Below are 18940 nucleotides of genomic sequence, written 5' to 3'. Positions count from 1 at the left end.
AATAATAAATTCATAATATACTAAACTTTTTTATAATATTATACAGATAGACTATATGGTGCATTTATTGTGTGTGTGTGTGTGTGTGTGTGTGTGTGTGTGTATGTGTGTGTGTTTATGTATTTGTGTGCATGTATGTGCATATGTTTGTTGTATGTATGTATATGTTTGTGTATGAGTGTGTGTGTGTATGTTTTACATTGTGTCTATATAATTTTTAAAAAAAATTTTTTTAACAAATATTATCTAACGATTTTACGCTTATATAAAGATATAAAATTTGTTTAAATCTACTACACAATGGTAATTGATTTGTTTCACTACTACTACTACTACTACTACTAATTTGTTTGTTACTAAAACGGTTACACCGCGAACCTGTAGGTGTAGAGAGTATTATTAGATAGGTATTGAAATAATTATAATAAACGTGCATGGACGTTTTATTATAATAATAATCATACAAAATTTGACCAGGTGAATATAACATTTGAATTATTGGTATATGATTAGCATAGTTATCATAATTATTATTATTATTATTATTATTATTTGAATTGTATCCAGCAAAAACATTTAATTTAAAATAAAATATTTTCGATTCAATTGGACCCATAGTTTTGTTAGTATTGTTAGTATCAAGGTCTAATTTAAATAATGTATCGACTGTCCAGCACAATTTATTATAATTATTAGTTAGTATATGATTAGTAAATACATTAGTTTGGCAATTATGAAATTGTTCCATGATACTTTTGTTATTTAGCCAGCTTAAATTAACAAGTTTACAATTTAATAAATTGATTTCAAATTTCAGATAATATGTAAAAATAAAATATTTTTGACTCCAATATTGATAAACAAATCCAGTGGACCATAATATAGATACAATTAATCGTCTAATATGATCAGGATTCATTTTTTTTATCTATGATATATATAATTTTTAAAATTAAATTTTAATAAAAATTAATTAATTATTATTTTTATAAAAATAAAATTTATAATATAAATAAAATTATTTTGAGAAACTATAAATAAATTAATTTATTTAAAAAAAAACACTTACCCAAGTATTAATATATAATTAGTTTATTTTATTTATTTTTTTAAAACAAACAATTTAAGTAATTTATTTAAGAAAATTATTGTTATTTATTTTTTTTAGATTTAATTTTAATGTTTATTATAATTAGTATTTTTACAATCTACAATTAGTAACTATATTTTTTATAATAGTGAATACAAAAAATAAAATATTTTTTTATATAAATTATTTATGTATTTATTAATGTTGTTTTATATAAACTCTTAATGCTATTATTATTATTATTGATTTTCAATATATCGATATAATTACTTAAATACGTTAAAAATATTTTGTTTTTTACAATACAACAATACAATTATTATTAATTATTTTTTTTATATTAATTAACAAATTGTTTACAGCAATTTTACTGTATATACATACACAGATCTATATCTATAATATTGTATATACTGTATATTAATGATATTATAATATAAAATTTATATATGCAATATATATAATTGAATAAATAAATTATTTATTTATTTTTATAAATGATAAGTTAATAATATGTTATCTAAATTTATTAGTTTACCGACAATTGCCTTATAGTTATAAACACAATATACTTTATATATATTAATAATTATAAGTAAATAATAGTAACTTTTATTTAAATATTTTAATGTTTAGTTAGTTATATAACTTTATAATAAGTTTAACATATCTAACAATACACAAAAAATACAGTATATTTTAGTCTATAGTCAATATGTCAATAGCCTAATATTAAAGTAATATTGTAATTGTAATAAATAAATAAATAAATATATCTTAAATTAAACAACAACATCAAAAAAGTTAATTTATTTTTATTTTAATTAAACATTAGTATATACAATAACAAAAATTTAGTTATTTAATTAATCTAAATAAATAATTAAATTAATATAATAATATGCAATAAATTAATTACAAACAAAATTTATATAAATAACAACTTTTAAAATAATTAACTTATTAAAACAAATTGATAAAAATAGATACAATACTACCAATAATTATCGTAATAATAAATGATTTAATAAATTGTGATTTAAATGCATTGAAAAATTTATTCATAAGCAAATAAAACTTTTCAATATATTTATTATCTGTATTATCGGGTAAATACTGGATATTGATTTCAATTGTTTTATTAGTTAATTGATTATTGAATGATTGAATTTTATATAAAATATGATACGAAAAATCTAGACAATCAAACAAACCGACAGTCGATTTGCATTTGTTTTTGCATTTAGTTTCAATATTAGCCGAATCTTTCCATTTATCGATAAATTTTTGGCCAATTATTGTTGAATTATTGTCGAAATATTGCCATAAATAACTATTAGGATAACCATTTGTTTGCCGTATAATCTCATCAATTATACATTTATGTTGACATTGTTTGATGGCCACACTATTATCATCATCATTAGCTAAACATTTCAAATATGGTAACCAATAGTTGTTAACACTAACCAATTGAAACTTATTTAAGACAAGTTTATAGACTAGTGTATGTTTATTGAAGTTATTTTTATTATTTTTAATTTTTTTACCATAAGTTTTAAATAATTTAATTTCATTGCTATTGAAAATTTGTTCAATTGGCGAATGTATAGCCAAATTTAGTAAATTATTTTCAACTAAATTTCTATCAAATACTTTAAGTTTGTAAACTAATGGCAATTGATTATTATTATTATTATTATTATTATTAGTTTTAGTAATTTTATAATTGTTGCTATCATCAAGTTTTAAATTATGTTGATTTAGTAAATTAATTGTCAAACAAACTTGTTTGCCATCAATTGATAATTTATTATTAGATTTTTTAGTAAAACAATTATCTAATTGTTTGCTAATAGTATTTAATACCTGACAATCAATTAGTTTATCAAACGATTCAATTAATTTGATTTGTTCAACTAATGTTAATCTACTATTAAAACTATCATGATCAAATATGTTTAAAACTAATTTATTATTATTATTATTATTATTAAATTTAATTTGTCTAACATATTGATTGTAGACATCGCGTCTAATAAGTATAGATTTATCGATACATACGGTCAGTGCCGGTAACTGTAGATTGGCTTTCAATTGTAGTGTTGAATATAATTGATATAAAAAATATATGTTATCAATGGCTATATATTTGGAAATAATAACTAAAATTGATGTAATTATAAATAATTTATAGATTAGATTCATACTAGTAAATCAAATACAGTATTTATAAACTATTAAAACAAATTTTGATTAAGTAATTTACATTATAAAATAAATACAGTAGTTTATTTTAAAAGTGATTAATACTAACTAAACTGATGTTTTATGTATTATCATGTAATCTATTATATATATATATATATAATAGTAGTAATATATATATATATATATATAGTAATAATTAAATGTATTTTTAGTTATAGTAATGGGTTTGTAACAGTTAGTTAGATTTGGAGATATCATTTAAAAAATTAACTAATGTTTATATAAAAAAAATTTAAATATATTATTATTACTATGTTGTCATAACAAATTTATAATGATGTTGTTTACTTATATTAATAGTATAGATAATAATAATAATAATATCTTATTATCATTAGTATAGAAAATATTAGATTTATATAAAATTATAAAAATACATTTACAGTATATTATATATATACATATGAGATAATAAATATAATATGTATATAATAAATTTACTACTACTTGAATGTACTTTTTTTTTAAAAAAAACATTATTAACTAAATTTACAGTATTTTTCATCAATAATAACTGATTTTGTTTTCTAATATAAAATTATTAGAATTATATAGAATTAATAGAATTAAAAACTTTTTGTTTTTATTTTATTAATATTTTTAAAAATAAATTTATTATCATTAATATTTAAATTAATATTTTTACAATTATAGTATAGATTATTGTGGGGAGGGGAGGGGTGGGTTTTGCTTAGATATTGTTATTAATAACGTGTAAAATTGAAAAACATAATAATATTTAATTACATAATAAGGTTTAAGGTGGGTGTGATGGGTGGGGTGGGTGGTTATGAAGTGGGGTTGGGATGCACTGTATGTATAGTTATATATATATATATATATATATATATTAGTATTTTTTTTTATTTATAATGTTATTATTAAATAATAATAATAATAAAATAATCAGCAAAATAGTAATATAATTATATATATAAATAAAACTGTTTTTGTTTTGTTTAATAAACTGTTTGATTGTAAATAATATAATAAACAAAACCACCGATTCTTAGGGTTGAACCATATGTTTCAGTAGTAGTGGTGTTGTTGTTGTTGTTGTTTCGGTACAGAGATTGGTGGCCAACAACTGGTGTCTGAACATCACTCGTCCCGTACTTATGGATCTCCTTCTTCTCCTTCTTCTTCATATTCTTCATCTTCTTCTGTGTTGTCTTTCGATTCTTTAAATGAAAAACTTGTCGACAAATATAGCTAAACATCACTTATTCTTCTTCTACTTCTTCTTGTGATTAGTTTTGCCGTTTAGTTTCCGGTCATTACATAGACTTAGAGTCTTCTCACAGATATGTTGTGTTTGTGTGTGTCGTCGACTATAAAGAAAATATTATATATATATATATATATATTTATTTATATATGTATTGTTATTATATATATATATATAGTATTAATGATTTTTTTGTTGATTAAATGATATATCATTTTCTAATATCAATAGTATCAGGACTCCTATCAGTACCTAAAAAAAAAATATTTGTAATATTCAGTATCTCTCTCTCTCTCTCTCTCTCTCTCTCTCTCTCTCTCTCTCTCTCTTCTTTCTTTCTCTCTAATTGAATAAATATAGTAGTGTTTTAGAAACAGTTAGTACTATACCGGTACTGTACTGTATTTTTTTTACTTTTAATTGTTTGGACACTAAATTTACATCTACTGTATATATATTGTATGTATATAAAAAAATTATTAGTACAGTATATGTAAAAAAATACAATTACCGTAAATAAAGTTTGAAAATAAATGCAATCAATATATATATATATTATTCAATTTATTACTTAATAAATACTACTATTAAAAAGTTATACTATCTATAGATATAATATATAAATATATATATAATACTTTTATAATTATATTATATTATTTGATAAAAAATATAAGATTTATATAATGTTTAATATAATTAGGTTAACATAAACCTAAAATAAAAAATAATTGTAATTATAACTGATTGTAAAAGTTATAATTTATTTCTAATTAAATATTTTTAAATATTCATTAATATAATTATTTAATTTTTGTTTTAATTTAAATTTTTTTGTTAAACTTTTTTTTTACATAATTGAAATGTTATTTAAAACTTTATTTAAATGTAACTTTATGATAAATAATCAATACTATGATTATAATAGTTATAATACTATAATTAAAATAACAATAAAACAATAATTTTTGATTTAATTTTTGTTTAATTATAACTAAAAACTAACAATTATTTTTAGATTATATAAACCTTAACTACTTATTATTATTATTTTCTACTTAGCATATAAATTAATGATAAATTAATTTAAAAACTATTTAATATGTGTATATGGTATACAATATACAGTATTATTATAAGTATCATCAATCAGAAAATATTATAAAATAGAAAATATTATAAAATAGAAAATATTATAAAATAGAAAATATTATAAAATAGAAACTAAAAAAAAAATACATAAAATTAAATATAAAATTACATTTTAAAAAATCTATTTTTTTAAATCATAAACTAAATATTAGTTTAATTAAAAATAAAATTTAATTATAATTTAATTGTTTTGAATTAGCATAGTAGATATTATTTAATATAATAATCAATAATACTACTACTAATTGTATTGTAAATAATTTTACTAACATTTTATTTTTGTATAGAAAATTATCATCAATTATTTAAAAAAATAAAATAAAAATGGTTTAAATTTAAGAATATTTAAATAATTATTTATCAAATAATCAATTTTACTAAGCAGATGGTTAACAAAAAAAGTATTGAATTTATTTATTTATTAAAAATGTAAATTAATATTAATAATATAATTCGAAGAAATTTTTATTTTACATTCAAAAAAAAAATAAAACTAATAGTTTTTATGTAATTAATAATAACTATTTAAAAGATTATTTGTATATTTATACTAGTACATTTAAAAAAAAAAATTAAGATTATTACTTAAATTATATTTTATAAATCTAATCAAATAGTTTTTATTCACACATATTAACTATTTTTATTTTAGTAATAAACTGTTTATTTTTAAGTATATTTTAATTTTATCTATTGTTTATTTATTAATAATTTATTAAAGTTTTAAAATTTTATAATCAATATTCGATGTTTTTTTATATAAAAAAAATCAAATTTATTGAAACATAATTTTTTATTATTAATAATTTGTATAAAATAGAAAAAAACAAAAAACAAAAAAAAAAAGTTTTATTACCGGTATAAAGTTGTTTTTTAAATAATACAGTATATATTTATAACAAATATACTGTAAATATATATATATAATTTATAATACAAGTAAACATAAAAAAAAATTTACTTTTAATTAATAGAAAAAAAGAGTTTAATGTATTATTATTACAGTATTATTATTATTATTAAATATATATATTATAGTAAACATATTATTATTATTATTATTATTCTATATATAAAAAACTATGAAAAATATGATATATATATTTGTGTCAATGTTTTTAATATTTGAAATTTTTTGTTTTTTGTTGTCTAAACAGATTGAGAGTTGAGGTATAACTGTAACTGTCATTTGGGAACCGATAATGATTTAGCAAACAGTGCGGCCATCGCTTGATTTTTGTCGCCATTATATTTTCTAAGTTCTTCGACCACTTGATCCCTATTGAAACCTAAAAATGTCAATCAATCAAAACAAACAAACAAAAATCGTTAAATAAATTTTAAAAAAAAGTATTTAATATTTAAAATTAAAACTCAATTGTTTTTAAATTATATAAACATTATTACCTAAACCCATGAGTTCCCTGACAATCGGTTCCGGGAATTCATTTACTACACCGGTATTACTACTACTGCTGCTAGTGTTTGGCTTATCTAATATAAAAAAAATAATAATTAATTAATTAACAATTATTCAAATCAATCAATCAATCAATCGCTTACTGGAATCACTAAGCGATCGTCTAATGGCTTCATCGACATCGGCTTCACCGTCGGCTAAGCCGCTGCCGCCGCCGCCTGAGCCGCTCATTGCCTTATGTTTGGCAAACTCTGGCAATTCGTTTTCGTTGAGAAATCTGGTTTCCGTACCGGTCGTACCGATAACCAATAGATTACGTTTGAGATCAATACTACACTGATGACGTTTAAGCATATCCAGGCCGAGCAACATATCCATCGGCTGATCCTCTAGTATGGTAAAACTCGAGGCCAGATAGTCGTTGGCTATCTGTATCTGACATAAGTGAATCCGACCGATAATACGTTGAGTACCGACACCTTTGGCTATACCAGACCATCGCTGATCAATAAGTCGTGTTATATTGCATCGTTCGGCGCACGCTTTCGACATTATTGTCGACTGTGCACCGGAATCGACAAACGCTTTGATTGGGAAACCATTGACCGTACAGTCAATGTATAACATCAATACTTGACCGAAACTTTCCGGTAGATATTCCATAGCGTTCTCCATATTTGAGTCGATATTTTTCTGTTCAATCTCCTGGGCTATCAATCGTTGGGCTTCGGCATCAAACGGATCGGCCAACAGCATCCTCAGTCGCTGTCGTTCGCGATCCATATGATCCTTAAGTAGCCGATTGTATAGTTCCTGAAACTGGTCGGCGCCGGCGTCCACTGCTTCGGCCAGACGTGGATTGTTCACACGCAGCGCAGCCAATTGGTCGGGATTGGCCAGCAATTGGTCGCGTATTTGTTGCGGTGACGGTTGTCCATCAATTCCCCTACCAAACAGTCCGCCACCGTTTCCACCGTTACCGCCAAACCCGGCCGTCGGTACCGAAATCTGGCTGAAATCCGGTAGCATTGATGATGTCGACGGACCGGCCGACTGGCGAATGCCCTGTCCTTCCGTATTGTCCAATACCGGTGTCTTCTTCTGTATGAGCAATACGTCGCCGTCTTTGATGGCATAGGATTTCAGCGACATCTTGTCATCCGTCAGTTGTCGGCCTTCAAACATAACCATCATTTGTTGGGCACTGATTCCCGATTCAAATTCACATAACGCCTTCAGATTTTCTACTTCCATATCATCTGATACTTCCAGACCAAAGATCAGATCAGTCATCGTAGTAATGGTCAGCTTCATGACGACGGCTGCGGCGGCGGTAATGTCACTGATATATATGATATATGAAAAATAGCAGGTCTTGCGGTCCAACCAATCACTTCTATCTGATCCGCGGATTATTATAAGATCTCTCTTCAGTTACCACGAAGACAAAGACCAGACACAGACATCCAAAACAAAAACAAAACAAAAAACTCTTGAGTTTTGATGTCTGCAGAAAAAAACGATAACTTTTTGTTTGTTTGTTTGGATTATAATTTCAAACACAAAACCAAACAACAAAAAAAACTTTTTTGTTTTTGACGTGTTTTTAGTTCAAACAAAAAATAATTGTTTCGTTTTGTTTACTAATAATTAATTTGAATTAATGTTTTGTTTAATTAATTAATTATTTATTTTTGATATAAAAAAATGTATTTTTATTTATTATATAATAAACAATAAAAAAATTATTTTATTTTATATTATTTTCCTATTTGTATAACACGTTTGGTCCGCAAGTTATTTAACGATAAGTCATTGCATTATATAATAATAATAATAATAATAATAATAATCATAATAAATGTATACATAAATTACGACCACTTAGTATACAATATATTACAAATTGCTGTATAAATACTTTATTATATTGTTATTTACAATAATGTTATGATTAAAAATAAAAATAAAATTAAAAGGGTTTATATAAGTTTCTGTACCCTATAGTAGACGTTATTTGTTGTTGATAAGTTTGTATATATGACATTGTTTTTGTGCTATTAATGTAATGTATTAATACACTACAGTTGTACAGTTGACCTCAGTCAGGGTCTGTGCATTGACGGGGGGGGAGGGAGGAGTAGAGGTACTATAGCTTTATATATTATAATAAATTTAGTATATAGTCGGGGGGGGAGGGGGTCATAGATATATACTGTAATAGAATAGGATATAAAATAAATGTCATCATGAAATAGCTCCCCACCCTATGTCCTAATCTATATTTATTGCGCAATCATTTCAACGATAAAATCAAAACATTATTATTATTACTATTGAAATACCATTTTATTTGTTGTTATTATTATTATTAAAAACTTATTATAGTTTTGTTTTTTGAATGACATTTACGGCAATAACTAAACTATTGGCCAACTATTTGAAAGATTAATTAACCGATTAATTGTTGGCCACCACCACAACAACAATGCGTGCCATGCGATCGGTATCTGTTGTACCATTGTTTCGGATAACAACAACAGCAGCGACCGTCGATAGTCTAATCGCCGCAACACTGGTCAAGTCGGCCGGTCTATCCATACGATCGGCAATAACGACAACACTGTCGAAGACAAGAGTTTTCATACGGATATTGTTTGGCCGCCAATCGACGTCCGCCGGCAGCAGCCAAACGTCAGCTAACGGCTGGCAAACAACGCTTTCATCTGAATTCAAGACACGTATAGTATCTGACGGTCGCCATCGACTACTCGCCGCCGATTCGGCCACATCTTCGCCGACCAAATTCAACAAATGGCTTAACCGTCTACTCAGTGATGGACACAAACTATTCGTTAACCGATTGAATGCCAACCAACAGATCCTACCGAAAGCTATTGTCATCCGTAATACTGGACTAACATTGGGTTTAGTGGGCGTATGCGTAAAAACCAATGACCACAACCAGCAGCCGTCGTTGACCACCGAAACCGATGTTATCGAAAGTAATTGTCAAGAAATACGTAATATTTTCCTATCCTGTCGTCAGTTCGTTGCCGGAAAACATTGTCGTCAATTGGATTCATTGCCCGACGACTTATCGCTGAATAACATTGAATTCGGTTCCTGTATAGCAAAAGGTTGTAATGGTGTCGTCTATTCGGCAAAACTCAAGAACATCGGCGAAGACAATGTCAATGAAGAGTCGGTTGCAGTAAAAATGTTGTTCAACTTTGAAGCCGAATCCAATGCTACCGACATATGGAAAGCCCTACACAAAGAGTGTCTACCATTTTCGGGTGACCTAAAGATTCTAAGCGCTGATAATATCAATTGTTTACCGATAAGTGGAGATGAAAAACGGCGGACAAAACTCGGTCCGCATCCAAACATTGTCGACATTTTGGGCGTATTTGTCGATAAAACGCCACAACTGGGCGATGCTTTACAGCTATATCCCGATGCTTTACCCGCCCGTATGGGCGGTTACGGCCGCAATATGACACTGTTTATCGTTGAAAAACAATATCAAATGTCACTTAAACAATACCTGTCGTCCGCCGCCGGTACCGTCTCTACCAATACGGCCAACCTATTGCTTGTCCAGCTGTTGGAAGCGGTATCCTATCTGACCAAATGTCATGTAGCGCACCGTGACTTGAAAACCGATAATATATTATTGAGTTTTGACGATCAAATCGGCGGCAATGACCACTGTCCGTGGCTTGTGGTCACTGATTTTGGATTTTCGCTAACATCGTTGTCGCTACCGTTTCCCAGCGATGAACTGTGTCGGGGCGGCAATCGGGCACTGATGGCACCCGAAATTATTGGCGCCCGTAGCGGCCCGACGGCCCGACTTGACTATAGGCGATCCGATTTGTGGTCAGTGGGTGCCATTGCCTACGAACTATACAATGGCCGCAATCCGTTCTATCCGTATCCCGAAGCGCCTGACTGTTGTCTATATAGTCAATCGTACACTGATTCACAACTACCTGAGCCGCCCAGCGATATGCCGCCGCTAATACAGTCGCTGGTCGTGTCGTTTCTCTCCCGTAATCCAAACAAAGTTAGTATTTATATATACAATATATAAATAGCAATTGATTTTAATAATTACTTTTTTTTGTCGTTGACTTAATTAAAGAGGACACCAGTGATAACTGCGGTAAATGTGTGCCATATTTTACAACTGATGAAACCGACAACACTATTACATAAACTGTTGACAACAACAACAGCAACACACGAGTCGGGTATCAAACGAAACAAATTGATCTATCGTTGGCTTAAGACTCTATCGATGAACACTATTGCCAATAGGCTTACCATTGATGGTAGTGGTGATGATGATGATGACAATCGCCAACCATTATTAAGTGCTATTGAATTCAAATTGCGTGTCCTATTCCTGTCTCAGGTCAAGATCGAGCACATGAACAGTGCACTCGACTATATCGCCGATAATACCTTTCCTTAAGTGAGAGAAAGAGAGAGAGAGAGAGAGAGAGAGAGTAGATCTCTAAGAGTGTTATTTTTAAAAAAAAGTTATATATTTTATATAACTATATATTTAACTAAAAATTTATTTAACTTATATTTTTTTAGTTAAACTACTACTAGTAATTATGAGATTATTATTATTATTAAATTGTATTTATAAACAAAAAACATTTATAAAATGTTTTGTTGTAAACAATTTGTTTTCAACCAAAAAAAAAACTAAAAACTAATCAAAAATTGTTGTAATTATTTAATGAGTTTAATGTAGAAAATTATGTAATAAATAGTGTAAAATATAATAATAATAATTATTATTATTATTATTAAATATTAATTCAAAATAGTATTTGGTTTATAATATTTTATCAATAAATTAATTTAAATGCAATCTAATTGCAAACAAACAAAATTAATTGTTAATAATAATAATAACTAATTTTTGATTAAAAATTTTATAAATTAATTATAATTTAGTTGAAAATTATTTTTTATTATACATTATTATCGTCTAAATTGTTTGTATTATTATTATTATTATTATTGTATTATTAAAACAGTTAAAAGTTAGAGTTGGAGCGCAACTATTCTATAGATAGGAAAGTTTCCGGAAAAATAAAATTCCTTCAAAAAACAATTTTCTGGAAAATATATAATATTACTACAAAAACAAATAATAAATTTAAAAAATACTAATTACCGGTAAAATTATTATACGATATATTAAAAATTGATAATAATTTTATTCCAATAATTAAATACAATATTTATTTATTTTTTGGTATCATTTTATTTTTACAACAATTATTATAATTCAATATACAATTAGACTGAATATAGTTTATTATTAGTTTAATTGTACACAAAATAAAAAATATCACAAAATTTATCATATTTTCAAAAAAAAATTATTTTTTTTAATTATCATAAAATATCAGATCATTTTGTTATTGTTATCAACAAAAAAAAACTAATTATAAATTTATATATAAAAAAAATAGTTTTATTTTTCTTAACAATTATTATTATTAATAATACTTTTTTTGTTGTCTCTAATGGCAAACATATCGTCCAATAGTTGCCATAAACAGCACGGTTTGGGAAACTCATTGTCAACTAAATTAACTAACAGATAGTTGTTGTGGATGTAGTCCAGTAGTTGTCTTGATTGGCTATCTTCGGGATAGAGTTGCGACCATTTTGTTTGCCATAAACTAAACGCTTCGTCTTTCCATACATTGAATGATATCGGATCGACAACTGTTGGCTATTATTATATTATTATTGAAATTAAAATAATAATTAATTAATTAATTAATTAAAAAATAATTGTAAATAATTATAATTACTTGTATTATTTCATTGCCGGGAAATACACCCCAAGTGACGGCTATCGGTGTATTCGATACAATGTTTGTGTAATTGTTTGTACCCTTAAAAAAACAAAACAATACAAAAATGTATTGAAATATATATTGCAATCAATTAGCGGTAATTAATAATAAATAAATAATTTTTTTTTATTTTTTTATTAAATACCAATTGACTGATACCAATACATACCGAAGTGTCCACTATTTGATAGTTGACTAATGGATAGCTTTTTAGGGCATCTCTTAGAGCACTGATATTGTCTTTGGGTGTAAAAAATTCCAGATATGCCTACAATTGATAGTAAAAAAACATTATTATTATTATTATTACTAAAAAAAATAGTTTTTATTATAACAAAAAACAACATATTTTTTTTATCGCTTACTTTTTGATAGACATAACCATTACTATCGCCCCAACCGTGTATGGGATCAGTTGACTGAACACCGTTAACATTTGGCTGCGAATTGATGGTCAAAACGCCGCGTTTATTCAGTTTCGACAATTCCGTAACAATCAGTCGGGTTTCGGGTCGCAGTTCTTCCTCCGTATTCCACGGTATCATCGAAACACGTTTACCATAATTATTCCGATTACCCGAAACATAACACCAGAATACATGCCAGACATCAGTTTCGCCGGTCAACTCCCGGCCCCACATATCCCTGAGTTCATCATTCGGTTTCTTTGCGTCCAAAAACAAATAGTAATCTTTGAGATCCGTAAACGCCGGCGAATCTGATCGACCCCAGCGTCCATTCGGGAATTCATCCCACGATTGCGTCCGATAGACATAGCTTTTCGGTCGAACCGACCAGAATATCGGCCGAACATCTTCCCCGCAACGGCGATGATTGGCCGGCGGTAGCCATGGCAACGGTTTGGCCATACATTTCAACCATAAACCCAACCGTTTCAGTATAGCTGTTGTCGCCAATTCACGATTTAATGTATAAAAATGAAGACCTGGTGTTGAATTCGTTGAAATCAATTGCCGACACAAACTAACTGTCCAATCGATACCATAGTTACGGACGGCTTCGTCATTGTTACGCAATCGGTTCAGATCTGTTAGGATATTCTGTGGGATATCTAGTTTCGATAGTTTAACAATTTTTTCCAATGAATCGTAACTTTGAATGGGCATAATTCCGGCCACTATCGGTACATCGATACCTTCGAGGCGACATTTGGCCACAAAATCCGTGAATACTTCGGCTTTGAAAAACAATTGCGTAATAATAAAGTCAGCGCCGGCGTCTACTTTCGCCTTCAAATACTTAATGTCCAAATCAGTCGACTGGGACTCTGGATGACAGCTCGGATAGCCGGCAACGGCTATCGTAAAATACTGGCCATACTCTTGACGTATATAGCGAACTAAATCGGCGGCAAACTTGAACTCTTGGCCACCACTGCTATCGTTGCCAATGCTATCCATCTCTTTGTTGTTGTTGTTGTTGTTGTTGTTTGTGTTGTCGTCGGCGGCGGTATCGATTCGGTCGCCTCTGAGGGCTAGTATGTTACGAATGCCCAAACACTTGGCCCGATCCAAATGCTGGCGCAGATCCCGACGGTTGAGTCCAATGCACGTAATGTGCAGCATAGTGTCCAGACCGCAATAGTTCAGTGCACAGCCGGCAATAGTTATGCTACTGGTTTCGGAATCGCCGCCCGGATTGCCGGCCGCGTGCCAAGTAATGTCGCAGAACAGTGGCCCGGATTGCCGTAAACGATCCATACGAGCAATGAGATTGATGGCCGCTTCTTTGGTTTTTGGCGGGAAAAATTCAAACGAAAAAAATGGCATCGATGTGGACGAGGGGGAGGAGGTCTGTTGGTGTCGATTAATACGGTCGATAAGCGGCACATATTTCTTGGTGTCGCTGACGGCGACAGTGGTGGTGGTGTTGGCGGCGGCGGTTGTTGTCGAGTTCATCGCTGGTAATGGATCTGTCATTGTATCTGTCTTTGCTGGTATAGTTGTGGTGGTGATGGTTGAGGTATAGTGTTTGATGGTGAGGTGGTGATGGTTGTTGTGGTGGTTGGCTATCTATTGGCGATCATCTGATGGTGTCTTTCACTAATAGCCTTTTGTCTGATTATTTTTAGGGATCAGTTTAGTGGTGTTGGTTGTGGTAGTGGTGATGATGGTTGAGGTATAGTGTTTGATGATTATGAGGTGGTGGTGGTGTTGAGGAGGTGGCTATCAATTGGTGATCATCTGATGGTGTCTTTCACTAATAGCCTTTTGTCTTATTATTTTTAGGGATCAGTTTAGTGGTGTTGGTGTTGGTGGTAGTGGTGATGATGATGGTTGAGGTATATAGTGTTTGATGATTATGAGGTGATGGTTGTTGTGGTTATCAATTGGCGATCATCTGATGGTGTCTTTCACTAATTGTGCCTTTTGTCTTAGGGATCAGTTTAGTGGTGGTAGTGGTAGTGCTGGGGATCAACACATCCACGATATGACTAGTGATATGCCATCTGTTGGATACATCCTTTAAGACACATTCAAAATGCAATCATATGTTTGGTTTGTTTGCAAAATCATTGTATACTTTAATAATAATAACAATATATTGTTTGGCATTTAATGCTTCGTCACTCACACTCATACAGTGTATTATACTAATCACTCACTCACTCACTCACTAACTCACTCAGTGTCTCATATAGTGTAAGTCAATCATAGCTAACTCACTCACTGACTCACTGACTCACTCACTAACTCAGTAGTTGTTTGTTGAATGCATTGAATAACAAATAACATTGAAATACATTCACAGATATACTGTATATATATATATAGAGAGAGAGAGAGAGAGAGAGAGACGACAACAACACAAACACTACACAAAAAACAGACACAAAAAAGTCATTTTTTTTTTTGGTTAGTTTTTACAATAAATGTTTGTTTGTGTCACCACTTCTTCTTCTGCTTCTTCTTCATCGTTAGTCATCACTCACTCACCACAACATCATTGGTATCTTATCTCTCACTCTCTCTCTGAGTGTCTTCAACTGCAGTGGTAAGTGACTGATTGATCCCTTATAAGTAAAAAAAAAACATATATAAAACGCATATCTTTTTTGTTGTCATTGTCTTCTTCTTCTTCTAGTGTCCATCACATTGTGTGGAAGTGTGTAATGAAGAAGTGATTTAGATTTGGATTTGGATTTCAATAGACAGACAGACAGACCAGTTGTTTGTCAGCCAAACTCTCGCAGATCAAGAAAGCGAGAGAAATGAGTGAATCAGATGGCAATATCACTACTACTACTACCGCCACCACAACTACTACTACTCCTGAGTTGACACCCGATGAGGTAAACAACAACACCAACAGTTGTTAGGTTTAAAAAAAAGACCATTAATTTTATTGATAATTATTATCCTCTCATTTGGAAACCATTTTAGCTAAGACGTCGACGATTGGCTCGACTCGAGACCATCACTACCACAACAACAACTACAGCTCCCGTCTCCGTCATTGCCAACAACAACAACAATAACAGCTCTCAAGATGTTGATAGTCTGAGTAGTGATGAATCAAAAGAAAACAAATGTTTGGATGAATCAAACAGTGTCGGTGTCGTCGCTATAGCTGTGGATGACGACGACGACCATAAAGAGTCACTACCCAAGGCTAGTATAGCCACTACTGATGGCGAAGTGGTAACCGATAGCAATTCATTTGATGGTACGTCTAATAAGACATCGGTAGTCGGTGTCGTCGACACTGATAGCAAATATAGCAATAATATTGGTTTCAATGATGACAACGACAACACAAACAGCAGAAGCAAACCCTTATTGCAGACACCGTTAGTGTTGAGTTGTTTGAACGCAGAATCAACTAATAATAATAATAATAATCATAAAAAAGATGACATAACTGGTGGCGAATCAGTTCCTATGGATGTCGACAACGACAATACAGTTACTGCCGACAGTAGTTCAGATAATATGGACATTACAGTCGCTGTTGTCGCCGCTGCCGCTGTCGATGATGTCCACAACAACAACAATAGTACCGACGATAAGAAACACAAAAGATTAAGATCTAGTGAACAACAATTGACAGATGAATCGACAAATGAAAGTTGTTTTTCTACTACTGGTAATAGTTTGGCCACCGCTGCTGAGGAAGCTATAAGTGGTAGTAAACCAACTTTGGATGAACTAAAGTTGGCAATGATATCGCGTGTATTATCAGTTAAATGGTTTAAGAAAACAACAACAACTACTGATGATTGTTGTTTAACTACTAGTACTGGTCCACAGTTTTTATATATAGAATTAGATGAAACAATTACTGTCACCGAAACTGATACCGATTTCGATAATTTAGTTCAATACTTGTTAATGGAAGTTATCCATCGATTGGCTACAAATGATGATTGCGGTGATAATGATTATCCGACGGCCTTAAAGTTGTATAAATTATTGCAGCAGCAAAACAATCACCGATTGACAGTAGAAAACGGTGTCATCAACTCCATCGCCGCCGCGGTTACCGAGTCGTCATCATCGTCGTCGGCAATGATTGTCACCAATCAATTAAGTCACGGCAAAGATGTCCGCTATTTGATTGTTAGCTATCTTGTCGACTGTTTTGATCGATCGATAGCCGAAGAAAAGACAATAACAACAACTACCGGTACTACTAAACAACTATTGGATCCATCAGTAGGGCAATTGTTGGGCACAATTAGGTCGCAATGTCTACATTATTCATCGCTTGTCTTTGCAAACTCATTGCCGATGACGGCGGCCACGGCTGCGGCTTCAGCGGCGGCGGCGTCACATCAGGACAACTCGCACTCAATATTGGCTCAATTTTTACTGAATCATTGGCTGCCGAAAGATTTTACATCGGCTCTGATCTCATCAATGTTTACGACGACGACAAATAATGGCAACAATTCATTAATATTATTCAAAACAATCTTCAGCCGAGTATTGCGCTGTTTGTGGCAAGAAATGCAAAAGACATGTAGTCTTGTTCGCGATTTTACAGCCTATAGACGGCCACTACAGTTGTTACTCGAGTTAACACAGATTACTGTTACGGTAAACGATAAAAATTTGCGACCCATTTGCCAATTGGTATGTAATTATCATTTGATTGATTGATTGATACAAATATTAATTAAATTATTTGGTAATTTAATAATAGATGACCGAATTGGACAATTGGTCGCCCGAACCAATAACCGAAGCCATTGGCCGAGAGTTATCTCGTTTTTCCTATTTGTCACCATTTCTTGGTCTATCGGTGTTCGCCGAAGATGACGTAAGATTGAATGATTGATATTTTTTTTCTAAATTTAAACTTAAGATCACTTTTTAACTGATCCATTGGATCAATTCAACAACAACAACAAACAAACCATAACTTTGTTTTTATTTATTTATTATTATTATTATTACAGCACAAAGTTGTTGATAAATATTTTAAGAATAGCGGCACTGATGGTAGCAGTAGTAGTGGTAAACAACTAAAGAATTCAGATCTTCAGCACCAATTGGAATCGGTTCGAACGGATCAGTTGTACGAAATATTTCATTCGCTTATATTGAATCCGACCAGTCGTGAGCCGACATTGAAATATGTTAGTCAAGTATTGTTGATAAACAAAGAACGATCGCAACTACAATCAGATGAACGACTGGTATCTGGCGATGGATTTCTAATGAATCTGCTAACAGTACTTCAGCAGTTATCTGTACGTATCAAACGCGACAAAATCGAACCCATGTATCAGTTCCAGTCGACATCGTTGGTACCGATCAAACGGGATGAATCACGTATCAAATTTACGTCAACCGAAGCCGATGAATGGCTATCGTCTTCGTCGTCGTCGTCGAAGAAAATGTGTCCACAAACCGATG

At 30.2% G+C, this 18940-nt stretch overlaps 4 protein-coding genes across 4 annotated transcripts in view; 2 read left to right on the top strand and 2 right to left on the bottom strand.

Moving 5' to 3' along the window:
• Positions 1–6846: 6846 nt before the first annotated feature.
• Positions 6847–8746, bottom strand: LOC128958759 (protein DDI1 homolog 2-like). The gene is made up of 3 exons (XM_054304680.1): positions 7305–8746; positions 7149–7235; positions 6847–7030 (listed from the first exon to the last, which is right to left on the bottom strand). The coding sequence occupies exons 1-3, from the start codon at positions 8473–8475 to the stop codon at positions 6927–6929; spliced, it is 1362 nt and encodes a 453-aa protein (XP_054160655.1). The 5' UTR covers positions 8476–8746; the 3' UTR covers positions 6847–6926.
• A 744-nt stretch (positions 8747–9490) lies between these two features.
• Positions 9491–11691, top strand: LOC128958758 (serine/threonine-protein kinase Pink1, mitochondrial-like). The gene is made up of 2 exons (XM_054304679.1): positions 9491–11233; positions 11312–11691. The coding sequence occupies exons 1-2, from the start codon at positions 9650–9652 to the stop codon at positions 11642–11644; spliced, it is 1917 nt and encodes a 638-aa protein (XP_054160654.1). The 5' UTR covers positions 9491–9649; the 3' UTR covers positions 11645–11691.
• A 798-nt stretch (positions 11692–12489) lies between these two features.
• LOC128958945 (methylenetetrahydrofolate reductase (NADPH)-like) lies at positions 12490–15590 on the bottom strand. The gene is made up of 5 exons (XM_054304911.1): positions 13424–15590; positions 13228–13326; positions 13014–13097; positions 12703–12931; positions 12490–12494 (listed from the first exon to the last, which is right to left on the bottom strand). The coding sequence occupies exons 1-5, from the start codon at positions 14996–14998 to the stop codon at positions 12490–12492; spliced, it is 1992 nt and encodes a 663-aa protein (XP_054160886.1). The 5' UTR covers positions 14999–15590.
• A 205-nt stretch (positions 15591–15795) lies between these two features.
• LOC128958673 (ubiquitin conjugation factor E4 B-like) overlaps positions 15796–18940 on the top strand; it is a 5537-nt gene continuing 2392 nt past the window's right edge. The window contains exons 1-5 of the mRNA XM_054304574.1: positions 15796–16073; positions 16164–16371; positions 16463–18154; positions 18225–18341; positions 18481–18940. The exon at positions 18481–18940 is cut by the window's right edge and continues 1151 nt beyond it. Coding sequence (XP_054160549.1) covers positions 16291–16371; positions 16463–18154; positions 18225–18341; positions 18481–18940 — 2350 coding nt within the window. The 5' untranslated portion in view covers positions 15796–16073; positions 16164–16290. The remainder of the gene's footprint in view (positions 16074–16163; positions 16372–16462; positions 18155–18224; positions 18342–18480) is intronic.

The sequence above is a fragment of the Oppia nitens genome, unplaced genomic scaffold, assembly GCF_028296485.1.
Source record: "Oppia nitens isolate AA-2021 unplaced genomic scaffold, nextdenovo-longstitch-racon4-pilon3 scaffold3_pilon_pilon_pilon, whole genome shotgun sequence".
Lineage (NCBI taxonomy): Eukaryota > Metazoa > Arthropoda > Arachnida > Sarcoptiformes > Oppiidae > Oppia > Oppia nitens.
Note: the sequence above shows the minus strand (reverse complement) of the source record. Positions and strands in the feature narration are given on the sequence as shown.

Coding starts and splice junctions, on each gene's coding strand:
- LOC128958759 (XM_054304680.1), bottom strand. CDS start 8,475: ATGAAGCTGACCATTACTACGATGACTGATCTGATCTTTGGTCTGGAA. Junction 7,236..7,304: donor ACGATCGCTTAGTGATTCCA/GTAAGCGATTGA, acceptor TTTTTATATTAG/ATAAGCCAAACACTAGCAGC. Junction 7,031..7,148: donor CAGGGAACTCATGGGTTTAG/GTAATAATGTTT, acceptor TGACATTTTTAG/GTTTCAATAGGGATCAAGTG.
- LOC128958758 (XM_054304679.1), top strand. CDS start 9,650: ATGCGTGCCATGCGATCGGTATCTGTTGTACCATTGTTTCGGATAACA. Junction 11,234..11,311: donor TCTCCCGTAATCCAAACAAA/GTTAGTATTTAT, acceptor ACTTAATTAAAG/AGGACACCAGTGATAACTGC.
- LOC128958945 (XM_054304911.1), bottom strand. CDS start 14,998: ATGACAGATCCATTACCAGCGATGAACTCGACAACAACCGCCGCCGCC. Junction 13,327..13,423: donor ATGGTTATGTCTATCAAAAA/GTAAGCGATAAA, acceptor TATCAATTGTAG/GCATATCTGGAATTTTTTAC. Junction 13,098..13,227: donor ATCAAATAGTGGACACTTCG/GTATGTATTGGT, acceptor TGTTTTTTTAAG/GGTACAAACAATTACACAAA.